The sequence below is a fragment of the Ictidomys tridecemlineatus genome, chromosome 1 (assembly GCF_052094955.1).
Source record: "Ictidomys tridecemlineatus isolate mIctTri1 chromosome 1, mIctTri1.hap1, whole genome shotgun sequence".
NCBI classification, from domain to species: Eukaryota; Metazoa; Chordata; class Mammalia; order Rodentia; family Sciuridae; genus Ictidomys; species Ictidomys tridecemlineatus.
Window position 1 is genome coordinate 145759863 of NC_135477.1, and position 12241 is coordinate 145772103.

At 37.5% G+C, this 12241-nt stretch overlaps 1 protein-coding gene across 4 annotated transcripts in view; it reads right to left on the minus strand.

The window, feature by feature from the left end:
* The window catches only part of Kcnn2 (potassium calcium-activated channel subfamily N member 2), a 414889-nt gene that overhangs the window by 23845 nt on the left and 378803 nt on the right, over nt 1-12241 (minus strand). For all 4 annotated transcript variants that reach the window (XM_078048854.1, XM_078048849.1, XM_078048853.1 and 1 more), the window contains one exon: nt 3312-3453. In XM_078048854.1, coding sequence (XP_077904980.1) covers nt 3312-3453 — 142 coding nt within the window. The remainder of the gene's footprint in view (nt 1-3311; nt 3454-12241) is intronic.

Below are 12241 nucleotides of genomic sequence, written 5' to 3' on the forward strand. Positions count from 1 at the left end.
ATTTCATTTGATTTTTTTTTTTTTTTCAGTGCTGGGAGCTGAACCCAGGGCTTTGCAAATGCTGCTAGGCAAGCGCTCTACCACTGAGCTTCACTCCCAGTCCCAACATTTGAATTCCTATTACAGTATTTCAATAACCAAGCTCCCCCAATTTTAGTAGTTTCAAATCATCTGTGTCTAAACATTGTAAGGAAACTGTGATTGTCTGAAATTGTGAATCCAAGATAATGACAGGCTATTTTTTGATAATTCGATATTTTTTCCTCCCAGAAACATAGAAAACCATTTCTCCTCGTGGTTTGACATTATATTTCTGCCCAGGATACTGCAGATTATTCTTAATCTAATGTCCCTGGCTCAGAAATATGGCCCATGACAAAAATTTAGCTATTTAAAAACTTTTACAGTCTAATTTTGAATTTTAACCAATGAAATGTGAAGATCTAAGAGGATGACATGCAATTATTCATCAATTTCAATTAGCTTTCTAAGAAAGCAGGCATTGCTAATTTCCTTTTCTGTACATTTTTGAAATGGGAAATCTTATAGGTGTCAGTATTTAGTTAACTGTAGTTCAAAACAAAAAACCACATAAAAAGATAAATGCAGAAAAAGAAAATTCAAACATGAAAGCATAAAAAGCATAGTACTTCAGAGATAATATAGAAGATGATTTGGAGATGCCCCTGTGCTCTCAGAAATGTCGTAAATTGTATTCCTTTTTCACAGTTTATTAAAGGCCAGAGCTGAGAATGGGGAGAGAGACAGATGACTCAAGGGAAGTCTGACAATATGTATTTGACTTAAATATGCACTGCAAATGTCCAAGGAGAACAGATAAATAAACACTGAAGTAAGAACAAGTCATTTCTGGCTTAAGATAATGCAAAAGTGAATTTATACTTCCTAAAATGAAAAGAAAACAAAGGCAAAGCACATTTGTCTGAAAAAACAGAATCACATTTCAAATATTCAGGAAACTTCTATAAGTACTATGGGAAAAAAAAATGCCTTCTTTTAGGAATCTATATTGTCATCCAACATTCTCCATACTAGTGTCTAGCAGACTTCCATGCATCCCTCTCAATTCCTAGGGAATTTATGCAAGACATAATCAACTCTCAGAAGCTCATCCCAGAAGACTGCCCAGTAGCCTAACTCCATAGGGATTTGTTGTGTGTAGGGAAATAGATACACAATCCAACTCTACATACTTTTCAACTAGATTACTCAAAGACTAGTAGCTTTCTGTGTAAGCAAGTAAACCACTTTTGATCAGGTCACTTAAAAAATAAGTCCATTCTTTATGAGGGAGAAGAAATGGACAGTTTTACTATAGCCCTCGAAAACAGAAAGTTTATTATATGTAATGAAATTTACAGGATGTTTATGATTCCTATTTTTAAAAGTAAAGATAAATAGTGAACCTAAGCAAGGAAGCAGTTCAAGGAGGTAAACAAAAGATTTTTGCTGTAGGATGAGACTTTGAAGGAACCATTCTTGAGTCTTTAGGGACAAAGAAATATTGAGGAAAGAAAAAAGGATCACAAGGTACTATATCCAGGCAAGATTAATCACAAATTTGGTGTTGATCCCAAAGTGATTAAGCCCATTTGCTTGAATCCTCAGACACATCTGATTCAAGAATAAAAGTGGGTACATCTTGTTAGAAAAAACTTCCTTAGTGGTCCTTTCTAAGAAGTGGTCCTTTCTAAGAAGTACTATTACCAGTTTTTTTTTTTAATAAATAGCACTACTCATGTCCCCTATGGGCTTGTTAAGGGGCCAAAATATAGCTATGCACATTTTATTTCCCAAAGTGTTGCACTATATAATAAAATACCAGTATTTGAGAAAAATGGGGAAGTAATACAAGAGTAAGCATCAAATGGAGCATACCAGTATAATGAAAACAAATTAAAGTTCACTATGATTTACAAAACCACTGTTTTTTTTATAAGATGAAAATATTAAATTATGCCCCTAAGTTATATTTTTCACAACTGGGACTTGAAATGGTCATCTTGTTACTACAGGTGACTTTAATATTGGTCCTGGATTTTTATTTTCACAACTTGCTCCCTTATCCCTGTTGCCAATCTACCCGTGTCATGGGTACTCGGCCCTTCCAGCCAGCTATCAACTCTTGGAACACTCTCCCTGAGAAGGTGCTGTGAAGGTGTGCCCTCCACACTAGAAACTTCCAATGACCCTCTTGCTCTCTCTTGCTTACCAGTGGATGGACACAGCACAGGTGGTGAGCAGGGGTGACAAAATTTAGGAATTCTGGTCATTTCCACCCTAGGGAGCCATAGTTCTGCTTCATATTTTAATGTAGGTAGAACCCAAACAAGCATCAACCAATGACTCCTTGATGAAACCAAACTTTCAAAGGAGATGAGAAACAAAGAGAAACCTAGATTGGTGAAAATAATGCACTGCTCATTTGAAACTACCTGTAGCTTAAATATCTACGGACGCTCATACACGTTTATAATAACAACTTGTTAGCTCCCATTTCATGTACCTGAAACTAACAGAGCAAAGCAGCTGTGGTTAACTGACAGTGTGTGAGGGTGGAGAATGGCCAGAGTTTGGTAGGCATCCCAGAAGAACAAGGGCATGATCCTTACTATCAGCACCGAGCCTTTCTCATCTGTTCTAGAGACCTGACTTGTCAAGACCCCATCCTTGTCCCCCAGTCTCCTAAACAGTTCAGGATTTTCTTCTTCGGATACTTGTCACATGTGTAAATAACAATTATTTGTCAATTATTTTTTAAAATATAGGGCTTCCCCTTTGAGCTCTAGGAAAGCAGGTCAGGGACAGTTCATTTTCTTTTGCAGTATTCCCAGTATAGGTCCCTAGGCCAGTGCCTGTCACTCAACAATATTTGTTAAAATAATAAATATTGTAATTATATAATTCCTAACCCTTCAATGCATCCAAAGATAGTTATCGTGGTCCACATTTTACAGATGAGTAAAGGTCAGTTCACACAGCTGGTAGGAAATGGCGGAACCCAGAAACTGCCTACTCTGAAGCCAAAGGTTAAAGATAAGTTTGTTCATCAGTTCAGTGCTCAACCCACAGAGCAATCTAACAGCTCTGTCTTCAACAGAAATCCATGAGAAGAATTAAGATGGAATCTACTGACGTTCTCTCCCTTCCAACACAAATCTGATTTAAATATGCATATTTCCTGCTGTTTGGAAAAAGAGTAGCTCACGATGACTTAAGCACATGGACTAAATGGTTGAAGGGCCTTCTTGAGTGTAAATGAAGGAGACACGAAACAAAAACATACTTACCATAATTCCAGTAAGCAAACAGACTCCTTTTCCACAGTATGTGTTGGGTACCATGTCACCATAACCAATGGAGAGAAAAGTTATTGATATCAACCACATAGCTCCAAGGAAGTTGCTAGTAACATCCTGTTGATCATGGTACCTGAAACATAGCAAACAAAATCAGTTCTTTATAATTCATCTATAGCCAAGGACAATTTGACTCAATTCAATGAAGTCACTGTATCTTCTACAAACTATTTAGAAATTTTCAAAGCTGGTAATATAAATAAAATTGAGGTTCCATCTAAGCAATCTGAAAAACATCAGAAGGTGCTTCACCTTTAAAAATAATCTAAAAGAAAAATTACAAAATACAAAAACTGTTTTTCTTACCAGTGTAACATGATATATGCACATTAATCTTTGTACCCTCCTCTGGCCTCTGACAACATCTCATTTCTCCTGGAGGCCTAGCTGATGTGCCAGACCCACGTGGCAAAATGCAATTGCCCAATCTCACACCACACCTTGGTAGCAAAGGGCACCATGCTGATCCCTTTGCTACCTTGATTTCCCTGACAGAGGCCAACTCCTCATCAGCCTACAAAATAAATACAGGTTTATTATTATAAATTCTCTATTATCATAGAGACGACTTTTCTGGCTATTCCTTTCCCAACCTCTCTTCTGTGCTCCCTCAGTATCCAGTGTTCCCCTTTATTACAATACTGTATGGTAAATGTCCATCCACCAGGAGGTCCTTCTTCACTGCCATCCTTGAAGACAGAAACTGAATCTCTGGTCATATAGCCCCTCCCCCACAAACAGAGCTAAATAGAAGCTATTGTGTTACCAACGGCACACAAGAATTTATAGTGGGGGAAAAAAAGGGAGACAGAGGGATACAATTTATCCTGGCTCTTCTTTGAGGCATCAAGTTTTTCTGATGAAGAAAAAGGTTTGTATTATATAAGAAACAAACATCACACTTTGCTTGAAATCACATCATCAAACCTTATGCCCATCATGTAGACACTGCTGTCCATCATATGTGCATACAACAAGACAGGCCATGAAAGTGGTGGCTCTGGAAGAATCTTTTCTGGCTGCACATTATCTGTAGTCATGGGCCCCTGCAAACCCTCTTTGATTTCCATGACAATCAGACCCCAAACTTAAGTCACGAGAGGGGATTTCTTGCTCTTCAGTCACCTCCTCCTAAGAAAAACCCTTCCTTCCCCTCTCTCAGACACCACATGGAAGGCTTTACTTTCCTTGCTCTACAAAAGTTGGTTGGTACTCATTTCCCCTGGCTTTATTCATTCAGTCCTGCTTTTTGACTCAAATATGTCTTTGCTGCCAGGATTGAGGTAGCAAGGAAGCTGTTTCTGGCCAGTGCCTTAGGAATGATCCCATCTACAATTTCACTGGGCATGGCAATCTCTCTACACCCATTTTTCATCTTATGCTCCTGCTTCCATAACCCAAAGCACATGAGGTTCATGAAGTATAAGCCTTCTTCCATGATATCAGTGGATCTTACTCTCTGACTTGGATACAAAGAAGACACATGCTGATCGCTTTCCACTTTTTCCTTCTTCCACAGAGGGAAGAGAGAAGCTAAGAAATGCTGTTTCCTGTTACTCTGGACTAGACAAAGAGAATCTCCCAGCTGGTGCTAGTGGAGAGAGGGCAACCACTGTGTATCCTAAAATAAAAACTGTGCATGAACAGGCAACCAGCCCTTACTGAGGAACGTTCTGCAAGTTTCTGGGGCCAGGAGGGTAGACACCTCAACTATTCTAAAGAACAGCCATGTTGACCTAGTTTCAGAGTACCCTTTTGCCCAGAACGTCTGGGAGGAGATGCCTACAAGGAGGCCACAATGTATTCATAGCATCCCAGCAGGATAGGCAAATGCACTTCCTGAGTATCTTTTCTGTATAATGTGCACATCGCGGTGAGCTGATGCTACTGGTGCTATGCTTAGCTGTAACATGAGCTAAGAAGCTTCTGTGGACTTCTATACTTCAAAACCAGATCCTTAGAAGCAAGCTTTGAATGCTGTTATGGGGACTCTCAAATAAAGATTCCTTACTACGTGTGGCCTTAAACAGGGACTGCGTTACCCTAGTATTGAGATGGGTTGGACAGGAGAGGGGAGGCAACAGAGTTCATTTCCTATTCTCTTTTTGATTGTGAAATAAAGTTTCTTTTAAACAAGGCACAATTAACAGACAGAGCTGATATACCTAAGAGAGCTCATTCCCTGAGACCTATTATGTACACATACATCATATTTATTGAGTGCTCACTAAGTGCTCAGCGCCTGGCTCATTTTTCCCTTTAACAGGTCACGTTTTACCACATGGACAATCTTAGGCTGAAACAGCTACATTCTTACCCTCCATTTATCAACAAACTGTCCTTAGATTCTCTCAACACGTACAAATGTGTTGAGAGAAATATTTATTTGGAGTTATTTTCACACTGCTACTGGGAGTGACCAGAACACTACAACCTGATAGGCACGTGGTTTTCCTTAGGTAGAGTCACTAACAACAAAGAGGAAGCCTCATTCTCATATTATAAACCAAGGTCTCTAGAGGACGGCTTGCTAAGTAGGCCTGCAAAGAAATCTCATCCTTGGAATGAAAATTCCATGCAACACTTTCACTGGAACCTTCAGCAAACTAACTCTTCTTCAGTTGTTCATCTTGAATAAATACACATCTTCAAGGTACAAGTAAATCTCTCCCATCCTCATTTGGCTCTCAGCCAAATGCTCTGAAGTATTCTTTCACTGTTTCGTTCAGTCAATATTTATGATATGCTAAGCACGTTACAGTGATTCACAAACTGTGATCCCACACTGAAGGGCCTAATTAGACACAAATATATTTCTAGGAGTTGGTATTTTATGGCTATATACAGGATAATTCCATGGTAAATTATCCTTTTTAAACTTATGAAATAATAAACCTCTTGGAAAAATTGCTCAAAATGGAAAAACAGCATCTCATACTAATGTTTATGTTACCTTCAGACATACTTTGTTGTGAATAGTTAAGATGAGGTAAGTAAGAACCAATTTAGATACTATTAGAATATTTACCTGATTTCTTTCTTGGGGATTCAGAAAGAAATACTACACTTATCAACATGATGACATTATTGCTTAGCACATCCCCAGGTTTTTTTGCCAGATTCACACCCTTGTGAATGAGTAACACGTGCAATTTAAGGTTAAAGAATTTTCTTTTTTATTTAATTTTTTATTTGTTTTAATTATACATAACAGTATAATGTATTTATGCACTTTGATATATCATACAAAGATGGGATATAATTTTTCATTTTTCTGAGTGTACATGTTGTAATGACCAATGTGATTCTACAATATGTACACACAGAACTTTCTAAACATTTCTCACAGTAGAAGTTCATGCCACAGAATTACTGAGACAATTCTAACCTTCTCTACAAGGAGAACTGTTTTGAGAAGGACATGAAGAAATAATTCATGTGGCACGCTTTTAAAATAAAGACTTTGGGGTTTCAGCAGAAGACTACTTGAACTGTTTTCCAAAACTCAATGCTTTGGAAAAATCGTGAGATCAAAGCCAGGTATGGTGGCATACACCTGTAATCCCAGTGACTCTGGAGGCTAAAGCAGGAGGATCACAAGTTTGAGGCCAATCTCAGCAACTTCCTGAGTCTCTAAGTACCTTAGCAAGACCTTGTTTCAGAAGAAAGAAAAAAAAAAAAAAAAAGGACTGGAGATTGGCTCAGTGGTAAAGCAACCCTGGTTCAATCTTTGACATGGGGGAAAAAAAAAAAAAGCAACCAAGATTGTAAGATCAGCTTTAACGTTTTAAAAAAGGAAAATGTTTCTTTTCTTAGTTTCTATTCCTTATTCATTTCTCCATTCACTGCTGACTGTGGGTCTAGCACTGTTTTTTTAGATCACAAATATGCCAACTTAATGTTAAATACAACATTTGTGGAAGTTCGCAGGGGTTATCTTTCCAAGGCAGTCACTGTCTCTCTCCCTGTGCACGCTCTGCCCTGCATTCTTGCCTCCCCTCTGCAGCCCCCAGCATGATGGCTGGCAATCATGCTGGTCTCTTTCACAGATCTCCCCTGAACATGCATTTCCTTCTGCCTCAAAGCACCTTTTTCTGTCTTTCTAGCCCTAAATCTTACTTGGGTCTCCCTTTTCCAGACTGCACATAGATTCCGGTCAGCATGGTACTCTAGGCCTGTCCATTCCTTGTATCCCCAGAGCACCCTGCAGATAGCTATAGCACCGTTCAGTGAATGCTAATTTGTGTCATAAGATATGTAATATATAGTTTGATCATCAAACGTGCACTGAGGATCAAAATTATGAAGAATTTGAAGACAAAGCTTGTGCCTTATTCAATGTTGTATCATCACACAGTGTTTAGAAAAATATTAAAGGGAGCTAGTGTTCATTAAACTAATTAGCATGACAATGTGAAATATATTCTTGATCTGATTTTTCCCTAGGCCACGTGCTTCAGGATCTATGTATAGTAATACAAAAAGCAGATAAAAATGACTCTTGTCCATCAGTCAACATGAATTGCATTTGTCATGTATATCCTAAGATCTGAGTTCAATTTATATCTTTACAGTTGTAGAGAACATTTCAATAGTGGAGGTGACAAACTTTGTTCATTAATACTTCTTTATTAAACTTATTATTAACACTAGAAATGGCAAAATGTCTTATTTCAAAAGTCAACTCTGGTCTCAAATTCCATCCTTAATTATATAGTTAAAAGTATTATGGCTATTTAAATGCATGTGAGCAATCCACTATCAATTCCTTCCCAAATCCATCTCTCTCTCTCCTGAAATGTCAGTATAATTGTACTAAGATACTTTTAAGAAGTATAAAACTACAGCAACAAAGGGAAAGGAAAGGAGACATTGGAGAATGAGAAACACATATTTACATGAATGACAGTGCATCTTGCTTTCATCCAACATGGAGCAATAGGGGACTAGATTATACCTTCTCTTAAAACAACTTTAAGTAATAGAGAAAACATTTGGAATAATAGTTAATAAGATATTGATCATCTAGCAACAGAGGGCAATAATTCCCAAGAGATGGTAAACTAAAGTGAGCCACATCATTGTTCCAGGTTAATGCCTAAAGAGAATATACACAATGCAGCTCAGTAAACCAAACCAGGTGAAACTCGGAAGTCTCCCTGTGTTGAAGGATAGATCTGGGAATCCAAGGAAGCCAAGAATTCATAGGCCAAAAAGCAGAGAAGAATTATCCCGGAGGGGACAGCGCACACTATAGATCTGCAGAGGGGTGTCCTTTGTTATTCATCCAAGGATTGAAGGACTTGTATGTAAAACTACCCCAAACTGGAGAAGTGGAAATAATATACATAATGTGATACAGTACACTTGAATAGCAAATGGTATAATATCAAGTGAAAATAAGACTGTGTTAACTTAGGCAAAGTATGCCCACGTGTATAGGCATGCTATAAACCCTAAAGAGCCATTAAATTAAGACATCAAAAAATAATAACTGATAATACAATAAAAGATATTATCATATATTTTAAATGTCTGCTAAAACTGAAAATAGAAGAAATACAAGAAATTGAAGGGAAGACAAGAACAAAAGACAGAAGAGACAAATGAAGCAGAGAGCAAGAGGACCCCATAATGTATAATTGCATTAAATATAAATGGCTGAAATAACCCCCAATAGAAGGCACAGATTGATAAAGAACCCCTGGAAGTTTCATTGTAGAAGCCATGCATTACGTGATGGAAAAATTAGGTTTGAGGTTGAAAACAAGAGGACAGATTAAAGCCCAAGTATATGGAATAATGGATCCTCAGGTCTTCCCTAGTATTGCCAGACATGTAACAAGAGACAGAAGGCTAATTCTCTGGAGATGGGTTGGAGATGCAGGATAAGGGCAGAAGAGAAGTTTGAGGCTGAAAGCAGGGGATTTGAGTTCAGATTTCTAAACTAAGCAGCAGCAATCTTACATTTTTTTCCATGATACCATCTCTGACTCTATATTAGAGAACTTGTTAATTTAGAGAAAGAATATTCTGAATAGCTTCAGAGGAAACACAATTTTGCATTAATAAGGATTATGCATTATCAAGGATACCCTAACAAAAATCTCAGCTTTTGCTCCTCATTGAGTTTTACCAGACATTAAGCTAGCCCTTCTCCCGTACAGAGGTTCCAACTGGCTTCCAATTTACCACTCTTGGATATGAAAGAACAACAAAGGACTGGCACACATTTTTGATTCCAATAGGAAAAAATAGAGGCCATAAATAAATAGGAAAGAAAGAAGGAAAGAGAGGAGGGTGGAAATAGAAAAAAAACTTGAGAGATGCATAGTGATGGGGTGTCACCTGAACTTTGAAAGCTATATCATGAAAGGTCTAAGGGAAAATGCCACTACTAGAAAACAGGATGGGGCTGGGGGAGGGGGGAACTGGAGTAAAGCTCAAACTATCAGTGAAAACATAACCCTAATACAATGAGATTATAAGTCATCAGAAATCTCCCAGGAAGTAGAACAAAAAGATAAAGAGAAGGGGAAAAGGAGAAGATATGTTTTCAGAGAATCAACACAGTGGACCCCAGCAACTATCTTTCCAGAAGGAGAATATAGAAAGTGGAAGGAATAAAATGAAAATATTCTTTGATTTCTTTGACAGGAAAACTGGAAAGCAGGTGTCTTCTCTAAAGGGAAGATTCTCAGAGAATCTGCACACGAAATAAGAAAAGACCTTGGGCTGGGGATGTGGCTCAAGTGGTATCGCACTCACCTGGCATGCGTGTGGCCCAGGTTCAATCCTCAGCAACACATACAAACAAAAATGCTGTGTCTGCCAATAACTTTAAAAAATAAATAAATATTAAACTTCATTCTCTCTCTCTCTCTCTCTCTCTCTCTCTCTCTCTCTCTCTCTCTCTCTCTCTCAAAAAAAAAAAAAAAAAAAAAAAGAAAGAAAAAAGACCTAAACCAGGATGAATCGGTGTCAAATTTTAAATATCAGGAATATGGAGAGGATATTTAAAAAGTTTCAAAGAGGGAAAAATAGAACAGAGCTGAATATTAAGATAATAACTTCTAACATTATTTAACTAGGATGGGTGTTGAGGAGCGGGAAGCAGAGGCAATCAATATCTCCTAATTTTGTAGACTCGAGGGATGGAGAATATGGAAGGAAAACTGAACAGATGAACCTCACTCAGGTCCTCTCTTTGCTTGGCTTGCCCACAGGTGTAGTTGTTTTTCTATGTGGTAACCTTGCCTGAGACAGGGTAACTCCCCCAGGGAAGGAGGCACACCTATGACTCTCATCCCATGGTGAAGCATCACCACACCAGGCAGCCCTTTGGCTCTACACCAAGTGGCACTGTCTAAATCTGCTTAATGTCAGTAATGACGCTGAAAATCCATGTCCACCCAGTTGCAGACCTGAGATGGAAAAAGAGTACAATTGATCTCTTTCCAAATCATAACTATATGCATATAGTTTTGATTTAAAGTAAAAGCAAATAAAATAAGTGACTCAATGAAAACCTATAAGCATAAAAAGTAGTTCAAAGAAAGCACATATGTGAGTTCAGAGGAGAAAAGTGCTGAGTGCCAATGACTCAGAAAGGAGAAGTAGTATAAATCTCTTACTTGCCCACTTCTCTGTATCAAAGATATTCACCTATAGCTATAACAATGCCATCCATAGTCCTGCCTGTAACCAATTAAGCAAGAACTCTACGGTGGGGTAATGATGTAGGGATTTTTTTTTAAAAAAAAATGTTTCCCAGGTGATTTCAATGTGCTATCAAGTTTCAAAAATCATCAGTTAGCTTTATTTTAGAAGTAACTTCTCATCTAATATGTTGCATATGTACCATCCCATATGTGCCTTTTTTGGGCTTCTTTTTATGCTTACAGATTTTAGTTCATTTAATGATATTTTATTTGCTTTTACTTTAAATCGACAGTATATATACATAATTATGATTTGGAAAGACATAATTTATTCTCTTCTCACATCTCTGAGTCTGCAACTGGGTGGACATAGAATTTCAGCTTCATTACTAACATTAAGCAGATTTAGACAACACTACTCATTCAATAACACGTGGAATATTTGCTTATATAAAGGAACATTTTGAGGCAATGAGAATACGTAGATAATAAGAAATGGTAGGCATTCACAAGAAGCTTAAAAATCTAATAAGGAGAAAATTGATTGCAAGGAATAATAAGGTAATACTCAAGTTGTAATAAATGTAAAACAGATGTCAGGATATTGTGAGAAAAATATATGTAACATATTGAAACTAATGACATGAGCATCTAATAAAAATGATGCCTGAAACTAGTTTAAATTAAAAAAAAAAATGTGTCAGATGTGGTGACACATGGCTGTAATTCCAGTGGCTCAGGAGGCTGAAGCAGGAGGATCGCAAGTTCAAAGCCAGCCTCAGCAACTTAGCGAGGCCATAATTTAGCAAGAACCTGACTCAAAAAAAAAAAAAAAAATGCTGGCTCAGTGGTTAAGTACTCCTGAGTTCAATCCTTGGTTCAAAATTAAAATAAAACAAAAAATAAACAAAATAAAAATGTAAAATCCAGTAATTCCAAAAAGCTTTAGTAAAAACCTGAGTGAAAGTGCTCTAAATGTGAATGCTATAATCTTATGTATATAACCAACCCAGAAGGAAATAGCTTACTCAAAGTCCTTCAATCTAGAGAACAAGAACTTTCCCAATCCACAGGACTTTCTCAATTTCCTCCTGGTATTTCCACTTCTCTGCTCATCACTGAATCAAAAAATATGCACTTGGCTTTAGGATCTTGAGGATGCTGATATAGCCTTTTGTTAGTAACAGTAAGTTACCAGGG